Source organism: Eublepharis macularius, chromosome 1 (assembly GCF_028583425.1).
Source record: "Eublepharis macularius isolate TG4126 chromosome 1, MPM_Emac_v1.0, whole genome shotgun sequence".
NCBI lineage: Eukaryota > Metazoa > Chordata > Lepidosauria > Squamata > Eublepharidae > Eublepharis > Eublepharis macularius.
In genome coordinates, this window is record NC_072790.1 from 165,597,286 (window position 1) to 165,617,864 (window position 20,579).

Consider the following 20,579-nt stretch of genomic DNA (forward strand, 5'->3'; position numbering starts at 1 on the left):
TCTCTCCTAGCAGGGGTCACCTTAAGTCAGCTATGACTTGACATCATTTTACGCACACTGACACAACACCACACTGTGACCTCACTGAGGTGTTAATTTTTTTTCTAGACTGTACCACTTCAGACTGCAGGTAGAAAATTGCATAACTGAATATTCCTCCTTTTTCTTCAAGTTATCTGTTTTGCTTTGAGACTCCTAGGCTAGAACCTTTTTCACTAACATCTGGTGTTCTATGTGAATGTTTTTTTCCTATGCAGGAGCGTTCAGTCATACGAGCTGCAATCTGCAATCTGCAGTGGTTCCATCCATTCACAAATTTACTGCCTTGTTCAAAGACTTGTTCAAAGATTCTTTCCCAGGTGTCCAAATGTCTGTACATCTGCTTTAATATTGCCTCCTGATTAGAAAGTATCTTCCATCTTCTGACTCTACCAGGGGGAGGGCCTTTCTGCTCTCTTATACCGGCCTGTTCTTTTGGGCAGGAAACAAAACAAAAATCTTGGTTTTGGAAAGCTCCTCTAAGCTCCATCTTCAGCTCCATTTTCTTTCCACTTCTAAGGGGCTGGAGTAGGGAGACACTAAAAAAGGAGATTCTGAAGGAATAGTCTTGAAGACTTCTCATTATGTGGCCTGTTTGTCATTCCCTGTTAAGTCAGTGCAGGAGCAGATTTTCTTGACTCATCCTTTTAAGACTTTCTGACTCCCCATTCCATGAAGTAGAATGATATAGGAGCCAATAGCTGGGGACACTTCATGTTGTTTGGTGCGGTCTCTTTTGTCTCATCCTGTGTCCCCTCCAGAAAGCCTGAAAAAGAGCGAGAAAGTGGTGATTGTCACAGAAGAGGTATCATGTTTGCCCTCACACCATAGCTAATGGCAAGGCTTTTGAGGCAGCCATTAAGCCAACACTACTTTTGATTTCGTTTGCATCCTCTTCTTCTGGCAGGAGTCGGGTTGCTGAGAAAGTTCAGCCATATATATGCTGATGCTCAGGCAATCACAATGGCTCTTTCATCCTTCAAGGACAGAATCTAGAACAAGGCTCGATTGGCAGACAGTATTACAGTCCAACTGGATGTTTCATCTGTATTTCAGCAGATTATAAATTTGAGAAGTTTACTGAAAAATCTCTTTGAAAAGCAAGAAAAAGGTCAAATGGAGATGGTCATCTTTTGCTATCGAAATCCCTAGTACATAGGCCCAGTACTCCTACTACCCCTGGCCAGAGAAACTTGTTTAAGCCTTTTCCTCTGTTTCTGCATTGGCTGAACTTTATTTTGAGTCCAGTGAAATTAACCCTGGAGGTCACCTCTAGCTGAGCAGACCCTCATTTCCATACAACATATTGTTGACTGATGAGTAGAGTAAATCTCCTATCTCAGGATCCAGTAACATCCACAGCCAGATCTGCTGCTGCTGTCAGTATTATTATTTATACTACTTCCTTACTGTTGGTTCCTGCTGGAGAGGATTGCAGGATCTCAGTACTTAGAATGGGAGGCTAGAGGCAGACCATCAGGTATGCAGGGCCCAAGTTATTTAGGCCTTTACTGGTCAATACTAAAACCTTTCATTAGACCCAAAAACAAATTAGCAGCCAAGATAGTTTGAGAAATTCTGGCTTTATATGATTACTGTGGCAGGTCTTTCTTGTGGCAAGGACTCTTGCTGCTGCAGTTTGGACCAATTAAAGTTTTCAAACTGTCTTCAGGAAGAGCCCCATGAAGAGTGCATTACAATAGGTTAACCTGGATGTTACAAAAGCCTTGGGGCTTTTATGCCAGGCAACTGAGGATGTAAATCTGGAAAATGTAGAGGCACATTGAGATTCTTCTGTAATGTATTTTCTGAATAAAAGCACTCACATCTGCTATAACTTAGATGCCACATTTGCTTCATTTCACTTTCAGTGCTGATGGAGAGCAGTGGGGCCTACTTGTAGGGATGAGGGATGACTTTCAGTTGGTGAGGTCTGATTAAATGGGCAGATTGCTTAGAAGTATGCAGTCACCCACGTTTAGCCTTGACCTTTCCCTTCATGGCTGATAGTGTCAAATTTTATTAATGTGAATACTGAATGTAGTTTAACATCTCTCTGCAAGTGGGTGTACTTCCAACCACTTTGAAAGAAGTGGTGGTAAGACCACTCCTGCAGAAGATGGCCACCATTCCATTCTTGGGCAAGGTGCTCAAGCAGGCACCTTTAAATGGAGAAGACAGATTGTGTAGGATTGTATCAATCCAGATTCAGGCCTAGGCTGGGGACAGGAACAGCCTTGATCTCCCTGACTTATGCTTATTGCTAGGAAAATGGTGGGATGGGCAATGGCTCAGTGGCAGAGAATGTGTTTGCCATGCAAAACGTCCCAGGTTAAATCCCCAGCATCTCCAGTTAAAAGGATCAGGTAGTAGGTGATGTGAAAGATCTCTGCCTGAGACCCTGGAGAACCACTGCTGGTTTGAATAGGCAGTATGACATTGATGGACCAATGGTCTGGTTCAGTGTAAGGCTTCGTGTGCTTCTATTGATTCTCCTTGACCTCTTACAGGCTTTCAATACCATGAGCCCATGGAGAAGCCAGCTGGGTTTTTCAAAAAGTATTTCAGAATAATAGTAACGACAACAATATTCGATTTATGTACCACCCTTCTGGACAACTTAATACCCACTCAGAGTGGTTTACAAATTATATTATTATTATCCCCACAACAATCACCCTGTGAGGTGGGTGGGGCTGAGAGAGCTCTGAGACACCTGAGACTGACCCAAGGTCACCCAGTTGACTTCAAGTGGAGGATTGGTGAATCAAACCTGGTTCTCCAGATTAGAGTCCTGCCACTCTTAACCACTACACCAAACTGGCTCTAATGTAAAGTTCATCTTCATGGCATCTGCACAGTCCCACATTTGGACTGTTCATACACACCCCAGCCATGGAGAAGATTTCCAGAGCTTTCTAGAAGACAAAAGAGCACCTTTCCCCCTAGCCCTTTGCTTGACAAACTGCCCTCAGACCTGCATGCCGTCCCTGGCCTGTGCTCCCCCATTTACTCACAGACCTTCCCACCATCTTTGCTCACAATCACCTATGCTGCCTACAGCCCTTCTGTGATTACACAAAGCAGTATGTGGCTCTGGGAGTTTTGCATCCATAGCTGCCAGAAGGCCTACTGCCACTGTGCACCCTCTGCATGCCCTTCCTTGGTGGTGCTGGGAAGCATGTTCAGCCAGGAGCACTAGTGGCACTTGCAGAGTGCTTGTAAGCAGAGGGATGGGCTGTTGTGAGCTCTGCCAGAAGTCTTGACCCCTAACAGCTACCCCACATCAGAGTATGCTGGTGCTGACCCTCATGTTCATGAATAATGATAAGTATATTTTTATGTTAATATAATATATTCATTTTTGAAGATGAATATAACTGATAAACTGCATCTTTATTGTATGTGTGTATCCTATACTCACCAAGAACTGTAGAAGAGAAATTCCATTCCTTGTTGATCTACCCAGTTGCTGTTGATTCACCTTCCTGTTTGCCATTGTCTCCCCTCTACATAGAGTACCTGAAATAAATAATACTTAAAGGAAAAAGAAAAAGTTGGGGGAGGAATCAGGAGGAATGTTCGGGGAGGAATGAATATTGGCTGAATAATGAGTTCCACACAAATGGAGGTTAAAAATAAGAGGTCAACAGTATTGAAAGGCTCAAAGATCAAGAAGAGGAGCAGAATATGACAAGTGGGGAACCTGCAGCAACATGGAAAAGTCACTTCATTTTCCCCTGTATCCCCTTCCACCCACTGTTTTTGTTTCTCCTCCTGGCAGGCCCCATATCCTCTTCCTTTACCCTGCTTCCTTCTGTCCTTCCCATTCACCAAACCAGTCTTTCTTTGAACTGCCCCCCCCCTCAGCTGTAATTTTTTCATTTATACCCCACCTTTCTCCCCCATGGGAACACATTGCAGCATACATCATCCTCCTCTCCTCCATTTTACCATTTTACCCTCACAACGACCACCCTGGAAAGTAGATTAGGCTCTGTGTGTGTGAATGGACCAAAGTCACCCAGCAAGCTTTCATGGCAGAGTGGGGATTTGATCTTCCAGGTTCTAGTCTGAAACTCTAACCACTATATCAGACTGGCTCTCAGCTTTCACTTTTTCTCTTCCCCTGGCATCTTCATACTGGGAAAAGTCTGGACAATTTGCAAAACTCATGCAATAGCAAGTCTCTCAGGTAAGATACCCAGCCATTGCCAGGCCCAGCCAAGTTGTGTGGAGGCTGCTGCTGAGCCTGGGCAAATTGTGTGGCATTATGTCATCTAGTAGCCATCACCATACCATGCAAATTTAATGGTAGCAAGTTGGAGCCAGTGGTTGCTGCTGGGCCTGACCCAGTGAGTCCTCCCTCCAGAGCAGGAGGAATTGGGGAGCAGGGATGGACTGAGAGGCCAAAATAGTGCTAAAAGGTGTATCCACACTGCTTTTTACTGATAGAAATCCCAGTTTGAAGGCTGGCAGTATTGTTGTGGTTGCTTAGTAACACCCACAATGGCCTCAGATCTCAGAGGGCCTTCATTTCTTAAATGTACAGATGCCACTTTTTTAGATTTCACATTTTTCTACAAACCACAGATGGGGTCACATTGAGAATTAGATATATTGATCACTTTTGTTTAGACAAATGTTTCGTAAAGGAGTTTCTGCTGAATACTAATTATGGAAATCAGATTGAATTTTTTAATGTAACTTTTTCATCCTTACCAAACACTTGAGAAAAAAATAATAGGATGCATTGTAATAGAAAAAACAGAGCGATTGTAATTTTGTGCCCAGTGGTATGTTTAATCAGTTATAACTTGCCCTGAAGTCTGTTTTTAGGACTAAAATGATATTTGGGGATTCTAATCATTCCTGGGATTCTTGTATATATCGGTGTTGGCAGATCCCAATTAATCCTGGAAATATTCAGGATTAACCATGCCTGCTATTTCAAAGGTCACAGTGACTTATTCTACTTACTTTTGTATGTTTCTCAGGCAAAAAAGGAGGGAGGAGGGAGGTGATTCTCACAGGTGAATGATATTGCTTATTAAAGGGAGCTCAATTGTCTGTCCAATCACAGTGATTCACTCATGTGATCTGTGAGAGAACTGTTATTATTGTACAGACAGCCAAGCTCTCCCTAATAAGTGATGCCATTTACCTGAGAGAATTGCCTCCCTCTCCCCTCCTTTTTTTTGCCTGGGAAGCTTGCAGATGGGGAAAAAACAAGCTGCTGCAACTGGCTACAGCTTTAGGGCCTTCTGCTGCCTGCTGTCAGGTAAATTCTGTTGGGATTCTCTGTTTTGTCATTGCTTCTGTTGCGATTTATTGGTTCTTTGGGTCAATAGTTGCTGTTGTGTGTTTAGCTAAGGCTTCTTTGCCCTGGAGAAAGCATTTGATTTTTTGCTCCATAGGAAACAATGAAAAGTAGTTCAGGGCACCTTGTTCAGGGACCCATAGAATTGGACCTCTTGACCTAATATTCTTGAAACTTGGCAAGTTTTTAGTGAACCTGCAGCCCTCCGTCCGCTGAAGTTTTCATATAATTTGCTTCAAAAATGGCCCTTCTAGCCCTCTGGAAATATTCCCCCATAGGGAATAATGGACCTGGTTAATTTTAGAATGCCGAAAACTCTTCAATCTGAATACAAAGCCAGTATCTAAGTACCTAGATATCAGGAATACCAATATTTATGGCTTTCCTGATACCCAAATCCAAAAAAATGTATTTTTAGTGCACATCCCTAGTATCTATACATTTAGTAAGAGGGTCTGATTTTATTCTCCTTTTCCACTATGACTTATCAAAGGCAAACAAGAAACAGTTATTACTTAGATCCATCACGTGACCTTCAGGATAGAAGGTACAGGAAAGAAAATAGTCCCAAAGAATCATTGATGAGGACAGTCATGTAACTAATCAGAGTAGATGTTAAAATCCCCCTAAATAATAGGAATAGAAGAACAAAGTAGAGTTCAAAATCAGAGTAGGTAGACAGTGCCCAAAAGAGATAGTAAATCATAACAAGAACATTAACAGGGAAAAATAAACATAGTATAATATTCAAAAATATGGTAAAGAAAATAAGGTGATGAAAAAATGGCCACATGACAATAGTTGAAAGTCCACCCAACTCATTAAACAAGGTGAAGGGGAGACACCTAGTGAAAGGCAGCAGGTACCAGAATGAATGAGTCAGATGGTAAGGTCAGAGTTGGAGCCAAATAAGAAAACCAAGATCAAAGAAATTGCCTTATTGACAAATAGTAGAGATGGGCACGAGCCGAGAATATGGTGGTTTGTGGTTCGTGACATTGCACGAACCACGAACTTGCCCGGTTCATGAACTGGTTTGTTAGGTTTGTCAGTTCGTAGAACAGCCCCCTTGACAGTCAGAGGCCATAGAATGGCCCCCTTAACAGTCAGAGATGCCAAACTCACAGGAAGTCTTTGGTAGGCTCTCCTCCAGCCACCGTCCAAGTTTGGCAAAGATTGGTTTTCGGATGTCCGTGTTATAGACCCCCATAGTGGGTACCCCAGGAAAGTTCCATTAGATATCATGGGAACCACAAATGCCAATTGACTTGCATTGGCTCCATTGCAATATATTGCAGCACCAAAAAGTTGCAATGAAAACGTGGGATGGAGTTAGAGAATCTTCCTCTGAGAACAAAATGATGACTCCCCAGAGTGGAATGACAGTCCCTGGGACCAGCTAAACTGCTCTGGGCCTGGAATGGGGACAGAAGTATTCTTTGAGGGGACGGTCAAGAAGATGTTCTTGGGGAGGCAGGAATATTCTTTTAAAGGACAGGAGGACAGAGACAATATATGAGAGGAGATTAATCTTAGGGAGAAGAAGTAGATGTTCTTTGGAGAGACAGGAATATTATTGTACAGGAAGGGACAGAATCGATCCATGAGGGGAAGTTAATCTTAGGGGGAAGGAGACCTTGAGGGAATAGAAATCTTCCCAGCAGGGAAGGCAAGGAACAAAGAGCCTGGAAGCCAGAAAGGAAAAGCTTTTTAATGTGGAAACAGACCCTGGGTGAGAGTTGCCACAGCCGCACTCTATCTCCCCAATGGGGAGAGCAAGTGGGTGCTGGAAGCAGATTCTTGGAGGGAGAAAAATCATTATGAGGAGGCAGACGTGGGCATGGGGAGACTAAAAGACAGGATTCTGAGGGGGGGGCACAGACAGGATTCTTGAGGGGATAGATGTGGAAAGGAGGCTGAAAGTGAGGATTTGGTGGGGGACAAAAATTTGGAGGAGGCAGATATGGACAGCCAGGCATCAGCAGGTCTCCATTGAACGTTAGCATTGCATTCCATAATGAAAAGCTCCACCAATGGAAGCAGGACCTGTGCAAGGAGGTTCAGAAGCTGAGGTAGTTGCTGTTTCATGAAGTGGGTGTTGCTGTTGTACTATGAGGTCGATTGTGTGCTATGAGGTGGATATTAGGTCATGCAGGGAGGCAGGCAGACATAGACAGGGAAGGGTGGAAGTGATGATTCCTGGGGGGGACGAAAAAGCATAGGCGGGAGGTATCCATATGTGGGAAAGAATCAGCCACAGCCAAAAATCCCACTATCCCTGGGAGAGAGCGGATTTCTGGGTGTCAGCACCCAGAATCCATCTCCCCTACAGGGTGACCGAGAGGGAAGCCTTCCACCAGCAGACCCATGGAGAAGGAGGTTAAAATGCCCCTTTTGGAAGGGGAGTGCATTCGCTACTGGCAAGGAGATTAAAATTCCCCATGTGGGGGGATGCCCTCATACCTAAGTGTTCTGTGAGTCCTCACAGAAACCCACCAGGGTTGGCCCCGTTGGCCCCTGAGGCTTGCAGTGGAGGTTAAAATTCCTCATGTAGAGGGTGCACTTGCACCAAAGTGTTTTAAGAGTCCTCACAGGAACCCTCAGAGGACAAAGAAGCCCATCCCCTTGAGGTAAGATCGGTGACTGCCAAATCCATCTCCCCAACGGGGTGACCAAGCGGGAAGCCTTCCAGCAGCAGAATCCATCTCCTTAATGGGGTAGGCAAGGAGAGGCTGGATGCAAGGAAGGCCATGGAAGGTAGGAACAGCTAGCCACACCCAGAAACCTAATGGAAGAAGCAGACCCTGAGTGGGAATTGCCACAACAGCCAGAGTCTATCTCCTCAACAGGGTGGCCGAGAGGGAAGCCTTCTCCAGTGGAATCCATCTCCGCAACAGGAGGTTGAAATTCCCCTTGCAGGGGAGGCGCACTCACACCTGGCGTGGACAGGAGGTGGTCCACAAGGTGGTTGAAATTCCCCTTGCGGGGGGGGGGGTGCACTCACACCTGGCATGGACAGGAGGTGGGCCACAAGGCGGTTGAAATTCCCCTTGCGGGGGGGGGGGGTGCACTCACACCTGGCATGGACAGGAAGTGGGCCACAAGGTGGTTACAGCGCCCCTTGTGTGTGTGTGGGGGGGGGTGCATTTACACCGTGCAAGGACAAGGGGTGGTCCAGAGCCCTGACCCACTCAGACACCTTTCCATCCGGAAGAAGAAAAGCCTTTTAATGTGGAACCAGATCCTGGGTGGGAGTTGCCACAACAACCAGAAACCATCTCCCCAGCAGAATGGCCAAGAGGGAAGCCTTCCCCCAGTGGAATTGATCTCTGCAAAAGGAGGTTAAAATTCCCCTTACAGGGGGGTGCATTTGCACCTGGCGTGGACAGGAGGTGGGCCACAGCACTGTCCCACCAAGACACTTAGCTCCTGAGTCTGGCAGTGGCACAGAGTGGGGGTGGGCTCGGAGCCTGGCTCTGGACAACAGAGTCCCTCTGCTGGGATGCTGTCATGGTGCGGCAGGCACTGCCAGACTAGGGGACGGGAGGACCTATGGGAAAAGTGGTTGAAATTCTCCTTGCCGGGGGAGTGGTATATTCACATCTGGTGTGGACAGGAGCTGGTCCACAAGGCGGTTGAAATTCCCCTTGCAGGGGGGGGGTGCATTCGCACCTGGCAAGGAACCACTAGGCTTGGCCCCAGAGACTGGGACCACCCAGGCACCTTTCCAGCCGGGACAGGTGCTCTAAAGAAGAGTCCTCAGCTAAGGAATCCACTAGGCTTGGCCCCTGAGCCTGGCAGTGGCACAGAAGCAGGTGCTTCCAAGCTCTGAAGCACCAGAATTTCAATCACAAGCTTCAAATATTTATTTATTTATTTATTTTATCACATTTATAGACCGCCCTCCCCGTCAGACGGGCTCAGGGAGGTTTAACAACAGTTTTTATAATGTTTTTACTGTTTTAAACATTAAAACATTATATCAAAACAATTAAAATTGGTGGGTATAAAATATTAAAATACAGCATTTTCCTGCATGGGTAGTGGAAGGTCTTCAGTGGTATGGCCAGTGAGAGGACAGCCTAGCCCCCACCAAATGCCTGGCGGAACATCTCTGTCTTGCAGGCCCGGCGGAAAGATAACAAATCCTGCCGGGCCCTAGTTTCCTCAGACAGAGAGTTCCACCAGGTCGGAGCCAGGACCGAAAAGACCCTGGCTGTGGTAGAGGCCAGGCGGACCTCCCTGGGCCCAGGGACCATCATCAAGTGCTTAGTGGCTGATCGAAGCGACCTCCAGGGAACATATGGGGGGAGGTGGTCCCGAAGGTATGCTGGGCCCAATCCGCATAGGGCTTTATAGGTCAACACCAAAACCTTGAACCGGACCCGGTACTCAACTGGTAACCAGTGCAGCTGATGGAGGATAGGTGTTATATGAGCCATGATTGGTGCTCTGGCAGCCACTCGTGCAGCTGCATTCTGAACCAGCTGCAGTTTCCGGATCAAGCCCAAGGGAAGCCCTGCATAGAGCGAGTTGGAGTAGTCTAATACCTCACTCTGTGACTGAGAATCCAACAGCAGTTTCTCCCTATCTAACTGCCTGGTGGAAAATGAAACCACTTGCCTGAGAGCTGGGGGTTATATATCCTTCTGCTCTCATAGAGCAGAATGGGAGCTCTCTGGTTGGCAGCCAGAGCTGTCTGTCAAGCTTTGGAGGGCTGACATAGGTGTTCCCAGAGCTGCAGAAGGTCTGCAGAAGTCCATTCCCCCCCCCATTGCCTTGGGAATAGATTGATTGATGCCAGGCTGTCTGCAATGATGAATCAAAAAACAAACAAACCCGCCCAAAATCACAGTGGTTTGTCGTGGTTCATCAGAAATGTGCTCTGACGAACTGCTGGATCGCAAACCACAAACTGGCCCAGTCCATGACAAACTCGTGCCCACCCCTAACAAATAGCCCACCCGGCCCGTGCCCACCCCTAACAATTAGCGAAATGACATTTCAGCAAAGCACAAGAAAACAAAATGGATGATAGAATTCTACTTTCTGAAACTAAATTGGGAAGTAGGAATAGAGCTTCCCTATGCCCCCTGCAAGTACAAATAATAATTAACAATATATCAGAGATTTCTTCCTCTATACCTATTATTTGGACAGGAGGATCCCACATCTAAGGGATTCGGCATTTGATTGAAAGGGGGGTTACATCCAGAAATGTGTTCCCTATTAAAACTGATCTAAATGTCAGTGAGTTAATCTATATCCAGACTAATATATTCACTGGAAAAGAATTTCCAGTCACATCCTACCTCACTTGTCAGGCAGCAGCTCTACATGTCCCCTCAAATCCTGTTTCAGGGGTTCCCTTTCCCCCAACAGCAGAACTTCAGGGACATTTGGAGTGCTGGGGGGGGGGGAGTCACAGTGAGCAGAAATCTTTGTACCTGAAAAAATATCTAGCCTAGATTTAACAAAAGAATCCAACTTGGGCTTTTAAAACCTCACTGATGCAACTCAGACTCCTTTAAAAATATCTGCTTGTCGTTATCATGGCCTTTGGAGGGGTACTTTGAATTTTAATTGTTGGTTTTCTTAATGTATGAGATCACTTTACTATTTTACAGGTCCAAAAAGGATAAAGCTAAAACTGGAGTGAAATCAGATTCTTCAGATCAAGAACCAGAGGGACTGACGCTTTTGGTGCCAGATATCCAAAGGACTGCTGAGATAGTTTATGCTGCTACAACAAGCTTACGCCAAGCAAACCATGGTAACGTATTTCAGTGACATGGTTATTGTTATGGCAAACATAACTATCGGTGTAAATTGGTAGTAGGCGCCATCCAAGAACAGATGTGAAGGCATTTTCCCATTCAGGAATACATTACATCCTCACTTTTGCACAGCCACTCTTCTACAAATCTCCACAGATACCAGTATTTCCTCTTCCACGTGCATATAGCCTTACTTTTTCTTCCTGTATGGACTAAAATGGTTATAACTTATAGGGCAACCCCTGGTAGGATGCTAAGAGAGAGAGAACCCAAATTGCTTTCTCTTTTCATTAGAGAAATAATACTTATTGTTACATTGACGTAGCAATAAGCTGCAGCTAGACCAAGGTAGGCCCATATTAAGTGTGGGCCAAGGTCAGGTTGCCAGGAGAGTCCCTACCCCAAGATAGAAAAATGTCTTTCAATTCAGTGGAATCCTATATTTGGTCTAAAATGTAAGCATGTACTTTTAACTTACTCGATTTTGCATTACTGTCATACAGCAAGGGCAAGTTGAATATAAATCTTTGTCTCGTCTAATCCTTTTTAATATGGTGTGCTGTTTTCTTAAAACTGTTAATAACAGAAAGAAAATTGGCTGAATATTCTAAAAAAGCTGCAGTGAAGCCCAAGCCATTGTCTGTATTAAGATCCCTTGAAGAAAAATATGTGGTTGTAATGAAAAAACTACAGTTTGGTAAGTTTGTTTGATTCTGTGAAATCAACTTTAACCTTCAAGAAAGTTGTCTCATAAATCACTGTTCCAGGAGTAGCTTCAGGAATGCATAGATATGACAAGTAGTTCCAGAAAATTTTCCATTGAAAGGCTACTCAAGATATTTTCTGCTTCCAAGGGGGATAATAATATTCAGTATATTTTCAACACTGGGGATTTAGCTTGTAAAAAATGGATATTTATAAATAATTCTCTACCATTCTCTTTATATTAACTTTGTATAATAAAACCAGTGACCAGTAGGGGTGTGCACTGGGGAAAAATTCGGGTTTACCCGAAGCAGGGGAAAAAATCCGGAATAACCCTAAACGTGAAGTGGCAAGCTGCTTCAGGTTCAGATATTTAAGCTGCTTCAGAATGCTCCGTAAATATTCTGACAAACAAACAACAAGCTTGATACCCAGTAAGCAAATGCAAAAACAGTGTACACCCCACCCGGATATCCACTAATACTTAAGCAACAATGTTAAAGGCATACAGCACAAATTCATGAACATGAAAAAGTGTATTCAATCAATGTTATAGACAAGCAATAGTTAAAGTATATTCAATCAGTCATACAAGTCAACAGTAGTTCTTTACAATACAGAGACCTGCACAAAACTCCCCAGAAAATGTCCAAATCTGAGGGCACATAACGATGATGTAAGTTGTGTCTTCTGGCCAATAAGTCATTCCATGTAGAGGCTCCTGTGAATTCTTGAAGAGTCTCACAAACAACCTAAGTTCCTTCAGAACCCCAACATCAGACTCAAAGGTCAAAGGGGACCATAGACCCCACTGTGTTTCTTCTCCATAGATGCTGCTAAGAACAAGATAAGTGCTCCAAGGGCTAGACAAGATAAAGGGGGTGTACCAACGAGTGTTTCTTCTGCTTTTCCTTTTACATGGGTGTTTCAAAAAAAAAATTTCCCTACAGTGGCTGATATCCTCGGAGCAAGGGGTCCAACTGAAAAAATTTTCAGAACTACTGTTGACTTGTATGACTGATTGAATATACTTTAACTATTGCTTGTCTATAACATTGATTGAATACACTTTTTCATGTTCATGAATTTGTTCCGTAAATATTCTGAGCACACCAAAGATCAAAGCAGGCTTTTTCATTGGATGAGAGGGGGGGAGAGTGAGTTGCCTCTTCCCCCCCTCCCATCCGGTGAAAAAGATGTTGGGAGCTTTGAAAACTCAAAGCAGCTCTGCAAAGAGCTGATTTGAGCTTTTAAAACTTCCGTGCTGGCTTTTTCATCCAATGGGAGGGAGGAAGAGGAAACTCCCTCTTCCCCCCTCCCATTCGGTGAAAAAGATGTCGGGAGCTTTGAAAGCAGCAGCAGCACTTTTCTTGCATTTGCAAAGGGAAAGGAAAGTGCTGCTGCTGTTCTGCACAAAGCTTTGCTTTGGGCTTCCCTAATTGGCTCAGCAATGCTGGGGCCAATTCGGGAATCCCCGAATCTATACAAATCACACCCTATTCAGGTTAATAACCTGAATAGGAAATCTGAAGCGCACACCCCTAGTGACCAGTAGAAAAATAGATGAACAGAAAAGAAAACGAGGACATGTTGAAGCTGAGCTAGCAATCCTTTATAACTGTCTCTCTGAAAGTCCTTTCGTTTATTATTATATTTGCTTATTTTGTTCAGCCAAAAAAACCCTCAATGTAGTTATCGTAATAGCAGCAGAAGACTGAAACACTTCACACAGTCTCTCAGTTCTACATTAAAAGCTGCTGAGTTTGGATCATATGAAATGACTGTTTCTATATATTTGAAAGACAAAATAATTGGCATGGTTTCAGTTCAGCTGTAAGTACCTGCCAAGCGAATCAGATTTATTCTGCCAGTGAAAAGGATAGAAAACGCTCTGTTCAAGAGATCTGGTAAAAGCCTTAACCTTCTGTCCATAAAATATAATATGGTAATTCGTTCACGACTCTTTCTCTTGTAGCCACATCTTCATAACCAGAACGTAATTACACATTATTACCGTTTTGCTCTTGAATGAGTAAAATCAACAGTGCCCCTGTAAGCAACAATTGTAAGCCATTTTATAGTGATGTGATGAAGAGGAGTTTGGTTCTGCACAGAGCCATTGAGTCCATTGTTTTGGTTTTTGGAAAATAGGATGGAACGGGTATATACTGATTATGGTGTTAATTTCATTACTTTACACGTTTATAGGTACACTTTCACCTGCTACCTTGAAATGTAACACTTGTCACTCTCTCTAGATACTTTTGAAATGGTTTCAGAAGATGATGATGGAAAACTGGTTTTTAAAGTAAATTACCACTACATGTCTCAGGTGAAAAATGCCAGTGATGCAAACAGTGCTGCTAGAGCCCGACGTCTTGCTCAAGAAGCTGTAACACTTTCTACATCACTGCCACTTTCCTCTTCATCCAGTGTCTTTGTCCGCTGTGATGAGGAGAGACTAGACATCATGAAGGTAAATGGAAGTTGGCTACGTGTCAATCATGCTAATTAACTATGATTAATGCTTATATTGCTCGCTTTATTCTGCTTTTGTGGGACAGGGAACTCCAGGGCACCAAAGCACTATCCCTTGACTATTGGCTATGCTATTTCATCACTTGAAACTTTTCCAAGGAGCTATCTTGGACCTGTGAGGGCTCATCTAGATTCATCCCTGTGGTTTTCACCCTGTCTTTGTCACCTTTGTCACCTTAAGAGCTAATATCCTGCTCAGCAACTAGTTTGGCTAGTTACTGTGAGAACAGTATGGGGATGGAGGGAAGACACCATCCTTGTGAAGTAGCCTCCTGGCAGACTACCTTAAAACAGCTGCTGCTTCCCCTTTTGATGCTAGATAGACAGCTCTGGAGGCCAGATTTGGCCTGTGGACTATAGAGTAGACTGTTCCTTCTGTTTCAAAACTGAAGTTTACTGTACCCCTTTACCAATTCCAGAATTGTGGGATATATGCAATCCTATTTATTTACTTAATTTATACCCCACCTTACTCCCCAATGGAGGGACCCAAAGCAGTTTACATCATTTCCCTCTCCATTTTATCCACACAGTGACCGTGTGAGGTAGGTTAGGCTGACCAAGAATGACTGGCCTAAGCTCACCCAGCAAGCTTATGTACAGAGCCATGTTTTAGGATTCAAGGAAGAACCGGGACAGGTAGCAGTGGCCTGATGGAGAAGAAGAAATGAGGAGAAAATCTTTTGAGGTTTTTGGGTAGAGACACCATCTGTACACTTGAAGAGAGTTGATTTGCCTTGAAGGCTGAGTGCTGTTGGATTGTGGAACCAAGCAGACAAAAAGGCAAACGAAAGAACAGAGATTATCTTGAGTTCAGTAGCTGAATCTTATTGCTATAGAAAGAGGCTTCTATGTGGATGCCTACAGTTTTAGCTTCTTGTATACAGAGAACTTTTTCAGGCTTCTAATTATAATTTTATTATTTTAAGGTTCTGATAACTGGCCCAGCAGACACACCTTATGCAAATGGCTGCTTTGAATTTGATGTTTATTTTCCACAAGATTATCCTAATTCACCTCCACTTGTGAATCTGGAGACAACTGGAGGTCATAGTGTGAGATTCAATCCAAACCTTTACAATGATGGCAAGGTAAGCGTTTGGGTTTTATGTCATTGCAGAAGATGTAGTGAAAGCAAATTATGTGGCAATCTTGGATGAAGTGATTTAGTTTGGTAACAATAAAATATTACTTTTTCAAACCAATCTGTTGTACTGTACCAGTTACTGGCAATGTCAGACAAAAGCCTATTAACAGTTACAAGCATATTAAAATGCTCGGATCTTGCAAGGACAACCTGTACATGACAACAGACTTGCATGTGCATATTTTTTAAGTGGAATCTTTTTTTTTATTACCTACATTAACTAACAATACAGAGGGAAAGAAGGGGGGCAGGGGAAGGAAAGAAAAAAAAACAGCAACATATAACAACACTACACTACAAATAATGCTTTCCCTTCATACTGCCATTATTAAAAAATTAAAACTTTGTAAGATATTGATGGAGTGGTTGACCTTGCAAAATACAGATTACAATCCAAATTAAGTCTTCCTCCCCCCCCCCCCGGGCCTCGGACGCAGTTCTCTCTGAGCAACTGCAACCGCAGTGCTCGTCCCCCCCCCCCCCTTCAGACTTCAAATCCTTTTCTTCTTGCTTGGTGTCTTGCTGAAATTCTTGATTTTTGTCCTCAAAATCCCTTAGTTGATCTTGTGATATTATCTTGTAAGCTTGATCTTTGTAACTAAACCAGATACCTTCCGGAAATAGCCATTTATACTTTATTCCACGTTCCCTCAGAAGAGCTGCGAACTTTTTATACTTAAATCTTCTTTTCCGAACTAAAAATGGGACATCCTTCAGTATCTTAACTTTATTACCCAGAAAGTCCAGATCCGCATTGTATGAGTTGTATAGGATAGTGTCTCGGATCCTCTTATTTATTTTTTTAAGTGGAATCTTAATGTATTGTTTTTGATCCTGTGCTGAAGGATTTATTTAACTGTTCAAAACTTTTATTTTTAGGTCTGTTTAAGTATACTTAACACCTGGCATGGAAGACCAGAAGAGAAATGGAATCCCCAGACATCAAGCTTTTTACAAGTATGCGATTTTTCTTCTTCAGCAAATGGGTATGTGGGTGGGTGTGAGAGAGAAAAGGGGAGGGGGCTGAAGCTCATGGGAAGAACATCTTCTTAGCATGTAGGAAGTCCCAGGTTCAATCCCTGTACCTCCAGTCAGGATCAGGTAGTAGGTGATGCAAAAGACTTCTGCCTGAGATCTTAGAGAGCTGCTGCCAGTCAGAATAGACAATACTGGCACTGATGGACCAGTGGTCTGATTCAGTAAAAGGCAGCTTCATATATGCTCATATATGATAGAGAAAATTGGATTATAATAGAGAAAAACAAAAAAAATGTCTCAGAACAAAAGCCACTACTGTCCCCTTGTTTTCAGCACTGTACTACATCTTCTAATACAAATTTAAAACAAAAATATGGGGGAGGTCCAATAAGCCACTTAAGGAACGTCTGAATATACTTTTCAAAAAGTCGGAGATTGGTCTGAAGCATTTCAAGGTGTTTTGTAGAGTTGTTAAGGAATCCTGTCATCCTGGCCCTATATAGTCTATTCTATATCTTTTGTTTGTTTGTTTTTGAGCTCTCGTGGTACAGTCCAATTTAGGTATATTTAAGGAAGATGTTATAGTAACGTTACCAATTTTATGGTATGTTAAAATAGTAAAAAGTTCACTATAGCTAGTAAAATTGAAATCAGAAGGTCTTGTTTTTTCCTCTTTTTATAAATACTGATAATTATCTAATGTTTGAAATGTAAAATCCTCTGAGTAGTTCTTACTCATCACTGATAATATTAGTTGCTAAATACTCATTGTGATGCTTGCCTAAGATTAATTTCTTTTATATAAATATTGTCATTCAGTTCAACTGCTACTACTATTGGGTACCATATTAATGTGCTTGTAATCATTCAGTTATATTTAGCAAATACAGTCCTGGCAAATAAAATATTTAAATGAATTTGCCTGAACCTCAAGAGCAAAGCCTTTATGAATTAAGTGGGATTTATCATATTGTCCATTAACTTCTGGAAATGACAAGAATCTTGTTCTGTTGCCATGGCATAAGTATAATGGTTTGTTGGCATGTTTTCTTTGGGGGAAAATATTAATGCACAAATTGCATTAATCTTTGCCATTGTATCCCCTTTTAAAGTATGTGTTCTTTGCGAATAAAGCAGCACAGCCCTGGAATGCTTAAGGGCACTTGTTAAAAGCTTTTACTGTGAATGTCAGGTTATAGAATTCATGATTCAGGCCAGGCATGCTACATATAAGAGATATTATTCCTAGTCTTTTGCCAATTGCCACTTTAGTAGGAGATTCTTAAGATAACTGAGGTGATATTTTGCATTCATTGGATAAAAGAAAAGTATTTAGAAACTATATGGAGAAAAATTCTGTATCTAGGGGTAATTTAGCAAGCCAAGTGAATTTACATTTAATACAGCAGATAAAAAAAATAAACGAAAAGGTTGCTGGACAAGAAAACACTGAATTGCTCACATTTTAAAGGAGAAGTTATCGTGATCCCTTGTACTTTTTGACTCATCTCTGCCAGTTCAGTTCTCTTGATGTCCAAGTTCATTATTTATCATACGCCGACATAACTGCAGTTGAGATCAAATCACTTGAGAGGAATGAAGATAGAAATCCAAATAGTGGATACAAATATGAGTTATTTTAGTAAACATTTAAATCACCAGGCTGCCTGAGGCTTGAGGTCTGTTTTGGAGAATAGGAAGTGTCCATATATTTTTGCCTGTTGCTTTTGGACTCAGTCCAGCTGGCCATAAGGTGCTGGAAGCAATGGGAAGCCCCTGACGTAAAACTTTGAGGGACTTCGGGAAGGGAAATGGGGCCTGAAATGAAGGTAGCTGTGCTTAAACTCTGTCCACTACAGTTGTTAAAGCTGCTTTGATTTTTTTTAAACCTGTTTTGATATTCAGCAACTGTTCCAAATTGTTGTTGCTGCTGTGTGCCTTATATAAGAAATTGTTTAGGGAGAGCACTAGAATTTGTGTTGCCAAAAAGTTTACCACAGAATTATCTAATTAGAATTTTGAAATTGACCGTAGAGTGGAAAACCAGTTAAATAAACTGGTTTTACATGCTTTGGAGTGTTTGTGCTTGTTAAAAACTCCTTTCTCCTGTGTCTTGGTAAATTAGAAATTTTTTTTCCATTTTGCTGATCTTATTTTTAGTGCTGTACAGCTGTACAGCTTTCAGTTGCAACATGGGGGGTTGGGAGCTATCCCTATGATAACAGGTAAAACAAAAGAAAAGAAATGTAGGTTAATCCAATCGCTTTGTGAACCTGAGAATCTGATTGCACACAAGAATCACAGATTCAAGGTTTTGTCACAGAAATTGTGATGAAAAAAACAAGCCAGTAAAGAGCAGCTTGTATCTTCTGTAGAAGGAACTGCTTGAACAAAAATTTGAAAATGTGCTGAATGTGATATTCTTAGGGCTGCTTTAAATTGGCAGTCTCTCCACCACCCCATCTCAATCCTTTTTTCTTATTCTGATTTTGTTTTGATAGCTGTTGGAGCAAGTTTGTATCTTATTTCTGTAATTTACTGGTTTTGGGGGTCAGAAACTTCTCTGAAATTGATCTTAATCTATGATCTGCTCTTGCCTCATTTGGAATTTGTTTTAAGTATAGGATACCTACCACTTAGGCACAGGAAATATTTAAATCACTTAGTGGGTAATGAGGCAATTAGTCCTCTAATTTCAGCTTCAGAGACTGGTGCCCATTCTGGCAGGTCCAGAGGATCCTGATGTACAACCTGTTGGCAATTCCTAGTTCCCTCTAGTTGGGGATATTGAGGCCCAAAGACTTTATTAAAGTAAGAAGACCAGACATGGCCTGGAATAAATTAATCAATATGGCAGTTAAAGGGAATTTCTTTAGAAAGCAACCAAGTCCCAGAATCTCGAGTCATTTCTTTCAGATACTGCACAATCTAACTCATTCCAAAGAAATTTAGCGTGTTCTAATTTCTTATGTTTAATTAGAGCTTTGTTAAATTGCCTATCTGAGCCCTATCCCTATTATGCCTGGCCTGTCTCATAGTGTGGAGGAATTATTTTTTAAGCGCTCTGCATTCGTGGTCAAACCAGCCACTTTGAGCATGTAATATCGGGAATCACTTAGTGTTTCACAGCTGTATAATCTCTAACGCAGCACAGTTCAGCATACAAACTGTCACCTCTGAAAATGGACTATGTAATAATGAATACTATCAGCATTTTCTGTAAAGTGCTTCAGTGCAGGTAGAAAATGAAAAGTAATAGAATTTCTTCCGTAGTTTAGATATTTGTTGAAAATTTGATTTCATTTGCAGAGCCTAATTCTGTCCTCAGTGCAAAGGTGCCTCTTATAGACACAGCTGCTGCTCATTGGTTGCATGCAATACCCTGTTTTTTCTTCCTTCTTCTGGTTCAAAGGATATAATATTTTCCCTATACTTAGAACCACAATAAACTGTTGCTTGGTTAAGGCCCATGGCATCACAGATAAGCAGTGCATCCTTTCTCATCTGCCTAAACCATTTTATAACTGTCTTAAAGGGTTTTTTAAAAAAAAAACTTTCATAAAGGCTAAACTCTTGAATCTTGTACTGCTCAAACACCAGGAGTATACATACAGTAGAAAACAGAATCAAGATTCAGAATGATCTTGACAGGCTGGAAAACTGGGCTAAAACTAACAAAATGAATTTCTACAGAAATAAATGGAAAGTTCTCCATTTAGGTGGGAAATATCAAAGGCATAATTATAGGATGAAGGAGACTTATCTTGGCAGTAGTATATGTGGAAAAGAATCTAGGGGTCTTAGTAGATCATACACTGAACATGAGTCATCAGTATCATGTGGTAGCTAAAAAAGCAAATTTCATTTTAGGCTATATCAACAGAAGTGTAATGTCCAGTTCACACAAATTGATGGTATCACTTTACCCTGTTCTGGTTAGAGCTCATTTGGAGTTCTGTGTTAATTTTGGGCATCTCACTCAGTTTAAGAAGGAAGTTGACAAGCTGGAGCATATCCAAGGGAAGGCAACAAAGATGATGAGGGTTCTGGAGACCAAGTCCTATGAGGAAAGGTT

At 42.3% G+C, this 20,579-nt stretch overlaps 1 protein-coding gene across 2 annotated transcripts in view; it reads left to right on the forward strand.

Annotated features, from left to right (window-relative positions):
- The window catches only part of BIRC6 (baculoviral IAP repeat containing 6), a 330,219-nt gene that overhangs the window by 298,021 nt on the left and 11,619 nt on the right, over positions 1-20,579 (forward strand). For both annotated transcript variants that reach the window (XM_054976787.1, XM_054976793.1), the window contains exons 67-71: positions 10,987-11,132; positions 11,723-11,833; positions 14,100-14,317; positions 15,309-15,470; positions 16,406-16,483. In XM_054976787.1, the coding sequence (XP_054832762.1) occupies positions 10,987-11,132; positions 11,723-11,833; positions 14,100-14,317; positions 15,309-15,470; positions 16,406-16,483 (715 nt within the window). The remainder of the gene's footprint in view (positions 1-10,986; positions 11,133-11,722; positions 11,834-14,099; positions 14,318-15,308; positions 15,471-16,405; positions 16,484-20,579) is intronic.